Here is an 18,536-nt window from a genome sequence, read left to right on the forward strand (position 1 = left end):
GTCATACAGTAGAATAATCAGTATCAGTAGATAAACCAGTAGTCTTGGAACTATTTAAAAGAGTCTGTGATGGAAGCAATCATTTCATCATTGTTTATTGATTTTAGAACACTAAAGCTACTCATTGTGGGCAATTTCCAGGTAATTTTATGGCTATTCATAAGTGCAGGATCTTCATTTTATAATTTAGTTACTAGTAACACAGTATCAGGGAATGTATTCATATTTGATCCATATTCATAACACGTTCTCCGCATAAACTCAAAGAAAGATAAATGCATTAGCTATGCATCTGCTTTTGGACAAGCACAGAACCATTAAAGATCACGCTCAATATTTTTATTCATTACTTTTATGAGCAGAAAGCCATGTAAACTATGCCATTGTAAAAAAGCCAACCACAACATACACTGTATGGTACTGAAATTACTGTGGACCCTGGGACCCAAGTAATAGTAAAAACTACTGTTGCGGAAAAACAACTGACTGGGTCATTTACACATATGTCTAATTCCCCGTACACACGATCGGACTTTCCGCCAACAAAGCCGTGTTTTTTTTTCCCGAAGGATGTTGGCTCAAACTTGTCTTGCATACACACGGTCACACAAATGTTGGCCCAAAATTCCAAATGTGGGAACGCTGTGACGTACAACACGTACGACAAGCCGAGAAAAAGGAAGTTCAATAGCCAGTGTGGCTCCTTCTGCTTGATTCCGAGCATGCGTGAACTTTTGTGCGACGGATTTGTGTATACACGATCGGAATTTCAAGTTTTGTTGGCGGAAAATTTGAAAACCTGCTCTCAAATATTTGTTGGTGGAAATTCCGACAGCAAATGTTCGATGGAGCATACAGATGGTCAGACTTTCCGACAACAGGCTCACATCGAATATTTCCCTTGGGAATGTCCGACCGTGTGTACACGGCATAAGATAGGTAGGTTTCCTTGATCCATTCAGATGTTTTTGTGATTAAAAATCTGAAGTCTGTTTTGGAAGTATTTTAATATGCTCAAAAATTTCCCACATGTATGGCTTTGACTTTTCTTCCTCTGCCTTCTTTCAGCAGCATTGGTAAGTAACTGAACTCTTTGGTGGGAATGGTGGAGTTGGTGAGAGTTTCTGCAACATATCACAGGTGTCTGCAGTTCTCAGCACCACAACAACTCCAAAATACTTTACAATTTGGGCATTACAATTTGTCCAAAAATAAATGGAGCAAGATTGTTAGATACCAGTATATTGGGAGCATCTAAAGCAATTCATAACTGTGGTAGTTCACAGTTCTTATTTTCTGTATTATCATAACAATTTGCACTGGTTTAAACAAAAGAAAGTGTCAAGTTTGCTTAAACTCTAAAATTAGACGCAAATGCAATGAGAACTAAAAAAATATTATTGATCAAGACCATTTCTTGTAAAATGCCATAAAGTGTGTGCAATACCCCCTTTGTCCTTCTGGTGGCAGCAGCTCCATTTCTCTCCTTTAAAAACTCCAGGATGATATGAGCACAGCATGTTGGCGTTGTTGACACAGACTTTTCGCAATGCTGACAGCCACTGATTCAGTTCATTAACACACTAAAATAGATCAATACATTTATTTTACTTTTTAAACATACATTTATAAGGTGAGTTCTTGTCAAGTATTTTTTGACATCTGCAAGTGGCCAACCAAAAGCTGAATATGAAAGATAGCACTGTGTGTTCAGCTCCATACACCTGTCCATGATTGATGGGCATGCCTTCATGTTGTGTGGACCTGAACTTGCAACACATGCAACATCTGAGCCACACAAAACTATAGATGGACATTCATTTCAAATAATGCTGCCACCTGGCTGGTATTATGGCCAGTCTGGCCTGTAAAAATAGGACTGGGGGATCCTTTACATATAACTATAAAGACAGTAATTTTCCCACACAGCTGTAATTGCACTGATGTTAATTAGAGACTATCAATAAAAATGTCAGTAACTGGGAATTCTTCTGCAGATTGCAATAATTATTCTTTTCTTTCTGTAAAGTAGTTGGTCCCCCCCAAAAACAGCAGTCAGACGTTGATTAAATAAATGATTCTGCAAACCTTGACTATTAAAAAAATCAGTAGGAGCCTCTGCTTATAACATCCACCATATTATAAATACAGATAAATATGGAAAATTAAAATGGAAAGTTAAAAGGATTTGCATTTACCTACTGAACAATGGGAACTACATATGCTACGCAATCCAGCAAACACAGTTTGATAACTATTTGGCAGTAAATGGTCAAAAAAATATTCATAGCCATATTTATAAGTATCTCTTACTAACAGAGCTTTTTTTCTCAAACAATAGGTGCTGAAACTTAACCACAGCTCCACAAAACCCCTCCCCCTACACACACCCTCCAAATCCCATCAAATAGTGGGTGTGTTCGGTCAAATTTCATGAAAACAGTAGGAGGGTCTTAAAGGGGCATTAAATACCAGGATTGCATTACACACAGAGTGTAGAGCTGTCACTTGTAAACACAGAAACCAGACTTCTGTGTTTACAAGTGATTGTGGTGAGCAGGCACCAAAGGGTCTGAGCCAGAGGTAGTGGAACTGAGTTCCCCCAAGTTCCCCCTGAAAAAAAGCCCTGGTTACTAACAAATAGTAACAACATAATGTAACTAAACAAATCATGTGTTAAGGTATAGGTACATTGCTCAATGCTATTTATACACAAATGGTAGAGTCTCTACCATCTTCAATTGGTGACATTGTGTGTTCCCAAAATACAATTTATCAGTACCTTACACTGCAAATATAAGGCTTCCAGGCTGCCAGTTTCATCTGTGTAAATGATCTGCATTACATTCGAATTCCCAAAACACTTTTCTTCTACCTTTTCCAAAGCTCGAATTCTTGATAGAGGTATAAATGAACTTGTCTGTAAATAAATAAATATATAAACAAAAACCCTTACTTAAAGCAGAACTATAGGCAATTTTTTTTCATTTTAGATAAGAGTAAGGGAGGGTTATATGTCTCATTGGTAAGATTTCCCTTCACTTCCTGTCCATTAACCATAACAGAAAGTGAGAGGAAATTCCTACAAAGTTAGGGAATATCTGGTTATCACCAGGGTCACCAGGTCCAGTGTCCTTATCGGAAGATGTCCCCTCTATTACTGTTCTAGAGAAAACATAACATGTGGGATTTTCTGTTACTTTTGATTATACAGTGCATCCGGAAAGTATTCACAGCTTTTCACTTTTTCCACATTTTGTTATGTTACATCCTTATTCCAAAATGGATTAAATTCAATTATTTTCCTCAAATTGTTCCAACAATACTCCATAATGACAACATGAAAGAAGTTTGTTTGAAATCTTTGCAAATTTATTAAAAATAAAAAACTAAAAACATCACATGTACATAAGTATTCACAGTCTTTACCACAACACTCAAAATTGAGCTCAGGTGCATCCTGTTTCCACTGATCATCCTTGGAAACTTGATTGGAGTCCACCTGTGCTAAATTCAGTTGATTGGACATGATTTGGAAAGGCACACACCTGTCTATTAAAGGTCATAGCACAAACCAAGCCATGAAGTAAAAGGAATTGTCTGTAGACCTCCGAGACAGGATTGTATGGAGGCACAGATCTGGAGAAGGGTACCGAAAAATTTCTGCAGCATTGAAGGCCCCAATGAGCACAGTGGCCTCCATCATCCATACATGGAAGAAGTTTGGAACCACCAGGACTCTTCCTAGAGCAGGCCGCCCGGCCAAACTGAGCGATCGGGGAGAACGGCCTTAGGGAGGTGACCAAGAACCCGAGCTCCAGCGTTTCTCTGTGGAGAGAGGAGAACCTTCCAGAAGAACAACCATCTCTGCAGCACTCCACCAATCAGGACTGTATGGTAGAGTGGCCAGACGGAAGCCCCTTCTCAGTAAAAGGCCTGATGGAGCTTGAGAGGTCCTGCAAAGAAGAATGGGAGAAAAAAATAGGTGTGCCGGGCTTGTAGCATCATACTCAAAAAAGACTTGAGGCTGCAATTGGTGCCAAAGGTGCTTCAACAAAGTATTGACCAAAAGGCTGTGAATACTTATGTACATGGGATTTTTTTGTTTTTTATTTTTAATACATTTGCAAAGATTTCAAACAAACTTCTTTCATGTTGTCATTATGGGGTATTGTTTGTAGAATTTTGAAAAAAATAAATAATTTAATCCATTTTGGAATAAGGCTGTAACATAACAAAACGTGGACAAAGTTTTGTTATGTTACTGTCAATACTTTCCGGATGTGTGTGATTGACTTGTTGTGGCTGACAACTATTTCCGGTAAGAGTGTATACCCCTTATTTCGAGTGGAGGACACACTATCCCTGATGCTCTACATCTCTACATGCCTGCTGAGGCCTTTGTACCCCACTTCTGAGCAACAACTTTTCGTGGTGGACTCCATATATGTGTACCATAGGATTGTTTCACCTTTGGGACTTTCTCACCTGTGTTTCTACTCATTATTTACATGTTCTGTTTTATATTCCTTATATTTCAGATTAATTTTATCCCAAAGTTTTTATTATTTACACACAATACTTGATAGATTGTTCAATGTTTATTGTTTTATATTTTTAGCGCTACATTTTTCACTGAACTCTTCCATGATGGCTGCCTCTGGAGGACATCCTGCCTCGTTGGTGTTGTGCCTCCCCCTCACTTTCCCCCCTCTGCTCTACCCAGCACCCAAGTCGTGTCAGTGACCTCACCATAAACCCCCCCACCCCATCATGTCTGGGAGGCCGTCAAGGAGAGGCAAATGAGGGGGCCAGCAGCGTCTGTGTCCACAAGCAAAGGTGGTCCGTCCCCAGGCAGGGCACATTTATCTCTGTTTAATGATGTTGCCCATGCTATCCAGCCACAGCATGCAGAGGAGGTGGTGGACTGGTTTACTAAACCATCATCCTCCTCCATCACCCAAGCTGACACTAGTGCACAGTCCACTGCAGCTGCCAGAGCGGCTTATTCTGCCTCCTTGTCCACAGCTACCTTGCCATAGCCCCAGCATCATGCATGGAAGAGTCAGCAGAATTATTTGAACAGTGTCAGCCACTTGCTTCATAAAGAAGCACAGACATTACTTGATTCTAATGTTGGTTATGAGGTAGAGTAAGGGAGTAACATAAGCCTACAGAAAGGAGAGAACACTGATAAACAACAAATTGGCAGTCATTTTCCCACAGCCGCAGCGTATTGCCAAGTTGGCTCCAGTGATGATGAGGATGGAGGGAAAGATGACGATAACCACTGGCAATAATCACTGTGTTCTCCTGGCAGGGACGGCCCATTGCGCCCCCTGTCCCCCGTCAGGCGAACACAATAGCTCCAGGGGAGGGATTCCCCATCAACACTGGCTGTAGTGATGGTGAAATTGATGTTTTTTTGAGTGGTTTTCTTTCCTGCAACCCATGGTTTGAGTATTGTATGCACATGAGAGAGTGACACATGGTGTGAACAGTGATTACTGAAGTTGTATTTTCCTACACATAAGGTTTTTTTTTTAATTTTTGCTATGTGAAGGAGTGAAACTGGTATAAAACCCTCATGTCTACTATTTCAGTAAGCAGTGTTGTGGTTTCTGTGAAAATGTCATTGGTGGAGATTACTAAGTTCTTTTGCACTGCTCCAGTGAAAATTGGTGCAGTGCAAAAAAAAGTGGTAAGTTCCGCAGCAGAGAATTTTGTAGCGGGTAAAGTCAGATGGAAAATTTTAATTGGGCTGTGCGTTCTGGTAAAAATGCAGTAATTAGGTTTACAAAAAGTTTGAACATTACAAGGGAATAAAGAATATGAAAGGTAATATTTTATATTTTTTACCTTTGAAAACTGAGTCTTGGCGAAATTTAAGGCATCAGCAGTTAGTGAGAGGAAAAGCTTTTTGAAAGATGAAGTCAGTAGGTATCCTTTGCATTTAGTTTTGTAGACCATTAACTGACCTTCTTTGACGGTAAGGCTCTGAAGATTTAGTGACTTCTGTAGATCTAGTTCTGCAAGATAAAAGCCAATATAATAAATGTAATCCAATTACCAAAGCTTATTTTTTTTAGTGGGAAATATCAACTTTTTAGAATTTTAGCATATTTAGTATTCTACACTGGGCAATTTCGGTGCTCATTTTCAGCAAATTCTAAGAATGTTGGAGATAACCCAACAAATTTTGTTCTGAAGATAATGTCACCTACTTAGAACATTTCATCAATAATTCGTGTTACTCTAAACCGGATATTATCTATTATTATCATTTTGACTTTAACCACTTCCCTACCAGGCCAATTCTGACATTTCTCTCCTACATGTAAAAATCATCATTTTTTTGCTAGAAAATTACATAGAACCCCCAAACATTATATATGTTTTTTTAGCAAAGACCTCAGAGAATACAATGGCGGTTGTTGCAACTTTTTATCTCACACATTATTTGCGCAGGAATTTTTCGAACGTGTTTTTTTTTAGGAAAAAAACAGTTTTGTGTTTAAAAAAAAAAAACAAAACAGTAAAGTTAGCCCAATGTTTTTGCATATTGTGAAAGTTACGCCGAGTAAATAGATACCTAACATGTCATGCTTCAAAATTGCACACGCTTGTGGAATGGCGCTAATGTTCGGTACTTAAAAATCCCCATTGGCGACGCTTGAAATTTTTTTACTGGTTACATGTCTTGAGTTACAGAGGAGATCTAGTGACAAAACGATTGCTCTCGCTCCAACGTTCGCGGCGATACCTCACATGTATGGTTTGAACACCGTTTTCATATGTGAGCGGGACTTACGTATGCGTTCGCTTCTGCGTGCGAGCACACGGGGACAGAGTCGCTTTAAAAAATTTTTATTAATTTATTTTTTTTTATTGATAATTATATTTTGTTTTTATATTTTGACACTTTTTTGAAAAAGAAACATTTTTGATCACTTTTATTCCTATTACAAGGAATGTAAACATCCCTTGTAATAGGAATATGACATGACAGGTCCTCTTAATAGTGAGATATGGGGTCGGTAAGAGCCCATATCTCACCACTAGGCTGGGAAGCCTGAAATAAAAAAAAAAAGCCGAAGCGGCACCGTTTTTTTTAATGGAGAGGCCGGGCGTGACGACATAACATCGCACCCAGCCTCCACCGATCATAGAGACTCCGGCGACCATCTGGTCCGCCGGAAATCTCTATGATCTACATCCGGCGCCGGCGGATCTGCTCTCCGCCTCACCGATCGTAACGGTGAGTTGGAGCAAGCACCGGAGGGTGGCGGGAGGGGGGGACATCCCCTCTCGCCTCCCATAGGAACGATCAAGCGGCGGAACGGCCGCTATGATCATTCCTATGGTGTAGAGATTCGCTGGCTGAAACCGGCAATATCTGAATGATGTCTGTAACTACAGGCATCATTCAGATATACCCGCCCAAAGCCCAGGACGTCATATGACGTGGGCGGGCGGGAAGTGGTTAAAGTGATTGTAAAGTCTAATTTTTAAAAAAATATATATATATTATAAAAAATTATATAAAATTATACTTACCTGCTCTGTTGCAGTGGATTTGCACAGAGCAGCCTGGATCCTCCTCTTCTCGGGTCCCTCTTCTGTGCTCCTGGCCCCTCCCTCCTGTCAAGTGCCCCCACAGCAAGCAGCTGCTTTTTGGTCCGCCCCTCTCTCTCCGGATTGGCTAACTGACTTTGATTGACAGCCGCGGGAGCCAATGCCGCCGCTGCTGTGTCTCAGCCAATCAGGAGAGAGACTCTGAGACGGCCGAGGGACTCATGGACATCACTGGAAAGAGATGGGTCTCAGGTAAGCATTAGGGGGGTTAAGGCATAGAATGCATTAAGATAAAAAACCTTCGTACTTTACTCCTTTAGACCCCTTTCACACTGGGACGCTTTGCAGGCGCTATAACGCTAAAAATAGTGCCTGCAAAGCACCCTGAAAGAGCCGCTGCTGTCTCTCCAATGTGAAAGCCCAGAGGGCTTTCACACTGGAGCGGTGCGCTGGCAGGACTCTAAAAAAAGTCCTGCTAGCAGCATCTTTGGAGCAGTGAAGGAGCGGTGCATACACTGCTCTTAAACTGCTCCTGCCCATTGAAATCAATGGGGCAGCGTGGCTATACCGCCGGCATAGCGCTGCTGCAGCAGCGCTTTGCTGTGGTTTTAAACGTTGCTTGGCTGCTAACGGGGGGGCGCCCCCCGCTAGCGGCCGAATAGCCCCGCAAAATTGACAGTAAAGATAGTGGAGCTTTGCCACCGACGCACCCACCGCCCCAGTGTAAAAGGGGCCTAAACTAGACTTTTTAGGGGTTGATTTACTAAAACTGGAGAGTGCAAAATCTGGTACAGCTGTGCATGGTAGCCAATCAGCTTCTAACTTAAGCTTGTTCAATTAAGCTTTGAGAAAAATATAACCTAAGAACCTGATTGGTTTCTATGTACAGCTGCGCCAGAATTTGCATTCTCCAGTTTTAGTAAATCAACCCCTTACTGTCTTGAATTTGTTGTGTTTTCTCACTTTTTTAGTATTTTTTTGATAAAATTGTTGTTATACAGCACTATTACCTTCCTTCTCTTCAATATCTATAAGTTTGATAATGAATTCCTTCAACTGTGAAACTCCTTGCTGAATGCTTGGCTGTAGTGGAGCCATCCATGATTCCTTGGCTCTACTTGCTGGAGCATCCATGTTACCAACATTCTGTATTGCCTAAAATAAACAAAATATTCATTTTGAACTTGTATTATATAAAAATCTATTTTTATAGCTGCATTCTCTTGAAATAGTTACGGATTATTTGGTGATGTTCATGGAATTGCAAGTAGATATTAGGAATATCAAAACAATAAATATATCTATGTGCAATTCCACAAACATTACCAAATAATCAGTAACTATAACAAATTGAGAGAATTAGCATTTACTTGTATCTTTACTTAAAGTGGAACTTTATTCAGAAAATTAAGTCCTGCTAGATCACTTCAGGCTGGCCCCTTTTGCAGGTATAGCTATGTAAAACATTAAAAACAAGTGTCTATACTGTTTCAAATCCAGTAATACACCATCTCCCCCTGCTTTGCACATGCTCAGTTGCCCTCCATTTTTAGGTGCTGCTGAGTTTGTAAAGGCTGACAGCCTTAAAGCAGAATTAAACCATCTTATCCTTTACAGCCAAGGGAGCTGCTCCAGTTTGATCTGCACCTGCCTGCAAATGTGACAGTTAGCGATCCTGGCATTCCAGGAACTTGACTGTTTTTTGAAACCACTGAATCGATAGGTTGTTTTCCGCTTTATGATTTACTGCTGTTCAGGGGCTCTGAGCATCAGCAAACTGGCAGCCACCAGCAAGAAGAAACAGGAGCATTGCTGGAAGCAATTTACAGTACAAACTCAGTTTGGTAGCATAATTATTAATGAGAATTTTTCTGTAAAGGGAATGGGTGGAGAAAATAGATACTGCCCAGTGAGGTGTGTCCCAAACCCAAGTACCAAAATAAGGTTCTGGCACCTGTTATTTTTTATGCTCATGCATTCTGCATGCATATCCACTTCAAAGGTAACGACAACTGGAGGCCAGACTTTAGGGGAGGACAGGGCAATGGTAAAGTATGGCATCTACGGTCTTTACATTTGATAAGCTTGATCAGGAGGGTAAGGTTAGGTCCCAATTTATTTTAAAGGTGCCGCTATAATTTAAGCCCTGTCATCTGTAGTAATCTAGATCCTCACACCCTTACCAATGTCCTGCACATACAATATACTGTACAACTGTCAAAAGATTAGATGTTGAAAAAGTTTGGTGTCACTTACAGTGGTGTTCCTATGTGCTGAATAACATATAAATATGCCACACTCTTCCTGAACCTAACCTACTAGTACCTTCAAGGCAACAAGCTTACAGTAAGGAGGCACAGAGGAAAAAACTTGGACAGTGGTACCAAAGGTACAAAAACAGGGGGTGTTGATCATTACGTGAGTTATCTCATTCCATCATGTGTCCTCCAAAACTGACTAGCATGCTAGCAAATCATTGCAAAAACCCCAAGTTTTCCATCTTGTCACACCTGTAAACAGCACACACACTCTACAATTCCACCACTACCACCATAAGTCAAAGTAATCAGGCCCACAAAGTACCTTACTAACATGAATGAAAACCTTGTTTGGGAAGATATAACTAACTCTGATACCATATTCACAGCCCTTAACCACTTGACCTCTGGAAGGTTACTTCCCTGCATGACCAGGCCATTTTTTGCGATACACCACTGTGTACCTGGGCGATAGTGTGACACTGTAGCCGAATAAAATGTTTGTCCTTTTTTTCCCACAAATAGAGCTTTCTTTTGGTGGTATTTGATCACCTCTGTTTTTTTTTTCTTTTTTTTGCGCTATAAACTAAAAAAGACCGACAATTATGAAAAAAAAAACAATATTTGAATGAAACATACTAAATAAAAAAATGTAAAAAATCTAATTTCTTCATCAATTTAGGCCAATATGTATTCTGCTACATATTTTTGATTAAAAAAAAACCCAATAAGCGTATATTGATTGGTTTACTCAAAAGTTATAGCGTCTATGAACTATGGGATATTTTCATTTATTTATTTTTATTTTTTTTTACTAGTAATGTCAGCGATCAGCAATTTATAGCGGGACTGCGATATTGTGACGGACAAATCGGACACCTAACTGACACCTTTGACACTTTTTGGGGACCAGTGACACTAATACAGTGATCAGTGCTTAAAAATATGCCCTGTCACTATACTGATGGCACTGGCTGGGAAGGGGTTAACATCAGGGGTGATCAGAGAGTTAACTGTGTGCCTAGGCTGTGCTCACTCACTCTGGGGGAGGTGTTTTGACTAGGGGAAGGCAAAGATCCTGCTTAGCAGAAACACAGGATCAATGCCTTCCCTTGTGACAGAACGACAATCTGCCTTGTTAAATTAGGCAAATTGTCGTTCTGCCTGTGTCCTGTGTAATTGACGGATGCCGGCGGATATCGAGTCTGCGGTACCTGCCGCTGGGCTCCCGCTGTGTGATAAGCACCCCAGACCCGAAAGTGTCAGATCTGACACAGAGCGGCCGCCTTGCTGCAGTATATCTGTGCTGGGCGGTCGTTAAATGGTTAATATTGCTGGCCACTATTAGAGGGACTGTGCCCAGACTATAGAAATGTAATTATTTGCATATTCTGAACTTACAGTAAGAGATCTTTAAATCAAGTCATGAATGACCTGACTAAATATAGACACCCTGAAGTAGTTCATGCTCAAAGCTCACAGCAGAGACTAAAATTGGGTTTCAGTCCAGCATGTGCTGTTTGATTGAGTTAGAAGGCTGCCGAGTCACTGCAACCAGAAAAAAATTAGGGAAAAGGCAATTTCTGTGCCTGTCATGAATTTTGAAGATACATTTCTCCACAACTCCAGAGGATAGTAGGGGATTATTTTAAAGTTAGTTTGCTGCTTGCTAAAATAAATCATTTCATATATTTAGTCTGACATAGGTTACTATAACACTGACTTCTTTTTGACTATATACCAAAATCTTTATTACACAAAATGTTTTCTTCTTCTTTATTGTGAATATAAAACAAAGCATCAGACAGTGATAAGTTGACATTTTATATTGATTGATTCCTACACTTGTCTGTCTTTGAATATAATCTTTCAAAAAATACACTACAACCTTTATTCACTATTAGAACAAGGCTAAATACAGCACTAGACACATTTGCTAACAGATTACATGTGTTGCTTAATACCACAATTTTATTGGTGTACATTTAAATAGTCCAGTTATTATTTTTTTTTATAGTTTGATTTGTATGGCACTGCAATATGAAAGCAACCTTTGTACATTCTCTACATCACATGTGATATAAACAGATGTTACCTTAGCTAAGAGCAGCAGTGTCCGACTGGTCCGAGCATCTGCGTGTTTTTCTCTGAGATGGAAAAGCTTAGGAGACATGATAGCAGGAGAGAAAAACCGAAGACACAAGAAACTGGTAACTGCAATAAACTTCACATTCTGGAAAACAAAAAACACCAACAAAATTACCAATAGTATTAAACCAGGGTCTTTTTAGTATAAACAGAAACTAGTACAACACATAAATGAGAAGAGTGTTGAGCTAAACATTGTAAACAGTGTATTTACAAGAATATATACACCACGTAAAGAGTCAACAAAAACACTGCAGTGCCAATAATCAGCAACTATACAATAATCTCATCAATATCTATCCAGCCCTTGAAATATTTTTTTTTGTTCCTAGTAGATTCCAGACATATTGAAAAAAAAAATCATATTTTATACTTTTTTTGTAAATGGGATTTTAGATTTTTGCCCAGCTTGGTCCATCAGAATTTTGCTTGGTGATTCTGAAATTTGTGCAGGGAAAATAATGCATGGAATTGGATTGGTTATTGCGGTGCAAAACTCTTTTTCGTTTTTGTTGTTGAAGAAATAAACTGTTCTTGCTGTCCTTGTTGCAGTGTGAAAAAATCCATTTTTGTTGCTTCATTCTATTTCATTATAAGCAAATGTGTATTGTTGCTTGTTATATTGATTTCAACAAGGGCAAAAACAGTATCCCAAGTGAAGTAACCTTTGTCAATCAATCAGGATTCATTTTTCCCTGCTCTATCAGTAAAGTGAAATCTGATTGGTTGTTACTGAATACTACACTTTGTATGCCGTCATTGGCTTTTCCACTGTTTTACTGGAAAGGCCATTTCTATGTGCCGGTGTTCTACACAATGCTAAAGACTAGCTAACATTCATCACCAACATACAGCCAAAATGAAAAGCTTAACCGGATAAGCTGACACAAAATAAGATAGCACAGGTGAATCAAATGTCTATGTTTACAGTTATAAATTAACACCCTGTGCCCAAATTACACTTTCAAAATGGTGGACAAGAACAAATAAATATCTCTTTCCAAAATATTGGAAAACAAAGATTTGATATCCTTTTTTCACATTTTTCTTGAAACTATATAACTCTCTAGATCAGCCTTTCATAACATTTTTAAATTGAAATAACCTGGGGGTCTTAGAGAACAGAACCTCTACTAACATTATTATGGTACAGTAGAATGATCAGTAAGTTGTAGATATATTATTAAAGGAATAAGTAATAAGGTGTACTTAGCATATTTGACACTCAGAGCAGATCATTTTTAACACTCCGTTATACAACAGCTTTACTTTTAGCAATCATCATTTATTTAAACTCTAAAATGAAAAAAAAAAAAAAAAACAATGGCTTCCTCTATCCACGTAAGCAAGGTAGAAGGAGTAATTTGCCCACTAAAACATTGTATTCTGACAGCAGGGACCCTCTGCTGCAGTGACCGATTGAGGGAAAACATTTCCAACATTACATTTGACAGAAGTCGATCATTAGAGCACAAGTGGCCACACATGGATCAAAATTCAGCTGGTCCCTGCTGAACTGGCCAAATTTCGATACATCTATGGCTAACTTCAAAATAATAATGGCAGGACAGTAAATGTAGTAGTATCCCTTTACATTGAGATTAATAAAAAAATGCCATCCGGAGAAGGGCATGGAGGAATATCAGACCTTCGTTTGGTAAACTGTCTCTGGATGGGTAACTTTTTTATTTACACTGTCCTTTTTACTCCCGTAGTTTTTGTTGTTTGGTATCTTCTTTTTGAAGAGCCGCATGCATGATTGGTGTGGGTTTGTTTCTTGACCTTGATGTCTGGTGTAGTGGCAGGATTTTTAAGATTTATTTTCCTCTCAGTAATGACATACTGGGTCGATTTACTAAAACTGGAGCGTGCAAAATCTGGTGCAGCGGTGCCTTGTAGCCAATCAGCTTCTAACGTCAGCTTGTTCAGTTAAGCTTTGACAAGAAAAAGCCTGGAAGCTGATTGGTTTCTAAACAGAGCTGCACAAGATTTTGTACTCTCCCGTTTTAGTAAATCAACCCCATTGTATTAAGTAATTTTTCTTTTGGCATAAAACCATCTTTTGTTTTCACAGCAGGATTTGTTGTGCTTAAATTGTTTTGTTAATATGTATTCATTTAATTATTTTTAATGTACATTTTAAAGTATTTTATGTTTATTGTCCTGCAAGAATTCTCAGTAAAGGCAAATTCGAAACATGTATTAGTGCATTAGTGGTCACTGGAGTCCCTCTTTATTGATTAGCAGTATAAAAGTGCACCCCATTACACTTAAAATCATAGCAAAAGTTTCTCTTTACAATGGTGATCAAGAGAAGAGGTGCACCCCTACACTGGTGGTCAATAGGTGAGATGAGCCCTTACATTTTTGGTCAGTGAAAGAAATCCTATTGTTACACTTCTCACCACTCAAAGGATCCCTAGAAATCTCCAGAAGAAACCCAAGGTTCCACTGGACCCTGCTTAAGAAAGGCTGCTCTTGGTGCTTAGCTGGTTAAAAGAGGCATCAAATGTGTTTTAAGGTGACAGTTAAATATGATAAATATAAATACTCATTATTACAATTCCTAATGATGACGTGGGCAAGTCTGTTGGAAAAGTATGTGATTCAAACAGATTCATGCCCTGATAAACTGTCTTTACAAACCATATGTTTATTCTCTGGAAAACACTCTTCCACCCGCCTGTAGAGTTGCCGGAATGTAGCTCGTATGGTAACTGGACAAGTGTTAACTGACTTGGCTATTGCTATAAGAAGATCAGTCAGGTAAGACTGGAGACACTGAGCACTCTGCAGAATTATTTCACTCTCAGTCTGGATCCGGTGTAACCCCGAGCACCTGGGAAGGGAAACAGGATAAAAATGTAAAAACTGTAATAAGGATTTGAACTTTCATGTAAGAAAACAGTACATTTATAAGGACATGTTTCCAGGATGCTACGGGCACAGGGATTTCTTATTTTTAAACTGAACTCCAGGCAGATGGAAGATAATGCATTAATGCAACTATACTAAATCTGCAAATTTTCCTTTCTAGTCTGACACATTAACTTTCACTACCAATAGTTCAAAAGTTGCCTTAGCACGGTCCTAGCATGCAAACATTCTGTTTAGGTGACCAACTGCTCCCTGCACACTGGGTGACCAGTCGACTCATCGCTCTCCTGAAATTAGGAAGCACTGACATTCATGTTGTTGAAGAATATTGAGCCATATCTTCATATTGCTTCTTCCTGTCCAACTCCGCCTCTCCTTGCTCAGCTCCACCTATCCCTGTTCAGCACCTGTCTCTCTCCTCCACCTATTACCTTGTTACATTGCTTGTGAACTCCAGAGTGCTAATTTTTATCAGGCAGGAGGAGGTGGAGTCCAGTAGTGATTTTTGCATGGACCAAAGCCATAAAGTAAATATACAGGACAACAAAGTGGCAAACGTGACTTGACTGGAACTTGTTGCAACAACATCACACTGATTATTCCAAAGATTCTCATGGAAGACAAGCTATAAAGTACTGCTACACCAAGTGTTTCACAGACACCCACCTCCGTGATCCATAATCCTAACCTAAGATTACCTTTGATGTTTAAATGGACATATAATTATAGAACTGGAAATTAGGCCATACAGGCCCGGCCATTCTTTGTATTGCATTAACGTGCATTGTGTTTATGTGTGTTGCCTTAAGGCGGCCCATTCATTTGGAATGGGTCACAGGACAATGAACGGGAAAGGGGGGGGTTGCGTTACATGAAAAACTCCCTGTACAAAGCTCTGTATTGCACAAAAAGCTAAATTCTGGTCTAGACCCAGCTGCAGGAAGTAGAGGATTTGTCCCACAAAGTCCTGGTGTAGACACGTAAGACTCCCACCAAATGAAGTATGCCATCTATGTCTGATGATAGACCTTGCAAGAAGTAGGGTTTTAGCATCCGGAGTTAAATATTCAGATATGCCCTTTTCGCTCAGAACCTGGGCTTCAACCAGCATGTCGTTAAAGCCACTGACTGTAAAGCAGGATGGCAAATTAGTCCATGAGACAAAAGATCTTGATGTGGCAGAGCCTACGCAGTATCTGACAGGATTTTACTACATACCACATCCTCCTGGGCCTGGGCAATGATCAATGAAGATCACCAAAACGCCCTTAGTCTCGATCCTGCACAGCTGACAAGGAAGAGTTTTTAGAGGAGGAAGGGCATACATCAGGATGTACTGATCCTATGAGCCACCAGAGCATCCACATTCCACTAGAGTATCCTTGCACCTGGACACAAACCTGTCCCATTTGATGTTGAATCACATTCATGTATGTACAGTACAGGGTGGACAAGGTGGGAATATGAAGTTCTGCCTATGACAGGATCCAGTCAACCACTCATGATGTGGTGAGATTTCTGGGTTCTCCCCAATGGTTGATGTAAGCCACTTCCAGCAGAATGATCCAATGCTGCATAGACAGCCAAATCATAAAAGACCCAATCCCCTGCACCAAGAGGGTGTTCCTCCCCAGTCAGACTAGTATCTGTCATGAGTATATTCCAGGATACAGGAAGGATAGACTTTCTCCATTCCAGAGCTAGATTCCTGAGCCACCAGGCCAAGGACAACCTGGTCCTTGGTGCCAAACATATCAATTTGTCCAGGGACTCTCAAAAAGACAAAATGTTGCATTGTGGGAGTCTGGATTGAAGCTGCACAAAAAGCACTGCCACGACAAAGGCTACTATCAGGCCCAAGACCCATACAAATGTGGAGTCGGGCAACACATGGACTAGAGGCTTTAATTTGAGATTGGAAAGTCTCCTATAGAAGAAACACTCTGGACTGAGTTGTGGGCTCAGACTATACCCTGATACTCCAAGTGACAATTTACAATCTAAACCCCTGTAATGTCTGGACAGTCAAAGTTACTTTATCAGATTCTGCTCTGACTATTCTCTTAACAGGAAGTTGTTTAAGTATCCCACAATGGAGATGCCAAAAGAGCAAAGTAAGGCTAATACTGGGCCCAGCACCTTGGTGAACACCCAAAGTGCTGATGAAAGGCCCAAGGTCAGGGCCACAAACTTGTAGTGTAGAGGCCCCACCCATGCAGAAATTCTGAGCTCAAATAAAGACATTTAGAGCTCTGAGATCCAAAATAGCATGGTCTAGGAATGATGAAGAGGTTGGAGTAAAATTCTTGAAACCATTCCGACAAAGACAACCTTGATCCAGAAGACCCCAGAGGGCTCTATGGATATCTGCTAATTTGTGCCATGACACAGAAAGGGGGCAGGGAGAAAAACTTCAGTTTATATCCCAGAGATACCACCTCTTGCACCCAAGCATCTAAGATGTAAGCTTTCCAAGTGTCACCAAAGGTTTATAAACGTCCCCACTCTGGAATGGTGGGATGCACGTTCATGATGAGGAAGGTTTGTCTGAGGATTTGGCAGACTGAGTTCCAGACTGGGAGTAAAGTTTGGGAGGTCTTGATGTGGAGGGCGCAGGAGTGGAGAAATAAAAGGCACATTTATTAACAGATAAAAGAGGGAAGACTTTGTTCCCAATTCTTCTGCTGAGGAATAAGGGTGTTTTGGCCACCAGTAGCATCCTTGATAATGGTATCAAGTGTAGATCCGAAGAGATGTTGTCTCCCAAAGGTCATCAGATGCTTCTTGGAAGCGGATGCTGCACTTTAACCCATGCAGGAGAAAAATCTGGAAGCATTCTGCTAACCGTCACAACTAAAGTTGAAAGCTATAGCCATTTACTCCATGTGTTCTATAATCAAGGGATCAACTGCAATAGTAATAAAAACATTACTAAGATTATTAAGATAATTTTATCAGTCAGCCATGGTTTGGCACAGTAAAATCAGCCAAGTTGGGGTGAACAGCAGGATCCACCAGTGAAAACAGAGTTCTAGAGAGGGCTTTTAACCACTTATCAGTTGGCTCTTTAACCAGTTGCCACCCGCCCACCATCAAATAATGGAGGGGCGGTGCGGCTACTGTTCTGGGCGGACGACACATGACGTCGGCCCATTCGAACAGGGCATGCGCGATCAGATGCGCGCAGCCCTGCACTGTCGTGGCGGTGTGTCCCTGAGGCACAGCTCATCACTGACAGGGGTGAACAGCCAATGGGCATGGCTGTTTTTCATGTGATCGGCCGTGATCCAGTCAAGGCTGATCACAGATGGTACTTCCTCCTTGGACATGGAGCATGCATGTAAATGGGAGCGCGCTGCACAGGTATGCCGGTGGCGGCGTGTTCCCAGGAACACAAGCCGTCACTGAGTATGGTAAACAGACAATGGCCAGCGGCTGTTTACCACGTGATCAGCTGTGATCCATTCACAGCCGATCACAAAATGTAAACACAGACCGGTAAGTGGCTGTTACCGGCTCTTCTCTCCTCACACACCATTTCCAGTGTGAGGAGAGAAGAGCCAAGAGCAGTAAATTACCGATCTGTGTGTGAATTCTATTACACAAAGCACCACACAATAAAGAGAACCTGTCACATCGACCCTACCCCCCTCCCCTCATTGCACCCGTCACCCAACA

The 18,536-nt window shown here is 40.5% G+C and overlaps 1 protein-coding gene across 3 annotated transcripts in view; it reads right to left on the reverse strand.

Moving 5' to 3' along the window:
* Window positions 1-18,536, reverse strand: part of LOC141128111 (ras GTPase-activating protein 4-like) — a 248,708-nt gene that overhangs the window by 15,514 nt on the left and 214,658 nt on the right. For 2 of the 3 annotated variants that reach the window (XM_073615193.1, XM_073615194.1), the window contains exons 13-18: window positions 14,628-14,820; window positions 11,929-12,066; window positions 8,586-8,730; window positions 5,860-6,029; window positions 2,783-2,920; window positions 1,448-1,583 (exon numbers count right to left, since the gene is read on the reverse strand). In XM_073615193.1, the coding sequence (XP_073471294.1) occupies window positions 1,448-1,583; window positions 2,783-2,920; window positions 5,860-6,029; window positions 8,586-8,730; window positions 11,929-12,066; window positions 14,628-14,820 (920 nt within the window). Of the gene's footprint in view, window positions 1-1,447; window positions 1,584-2,782; window positions 2,921-5,859; window positions 6,030-8,585; window positions 8,731-11,928; window positions 12,067-14,627; window positions 14,821-18,536 lie in introns of those variants that run through there. The other variant, XM_073615195.1, reaches the window with a different exon arrangement.

This window comes from Aquarana catesbeiana, linkage group LG02 (assembly GCF_042186555.1).
Source record: "Aquarana catesbeiana isolate 2022-GZ linkage group LG02, ASM4218655v1, whole genome shotgun sequence".
Lineage (NCBI taxonomy): Eukaryota > Metazoa > Chordata > Amphibia > Anura > Ranidae > Aquarana > Aquarana catesbeiana.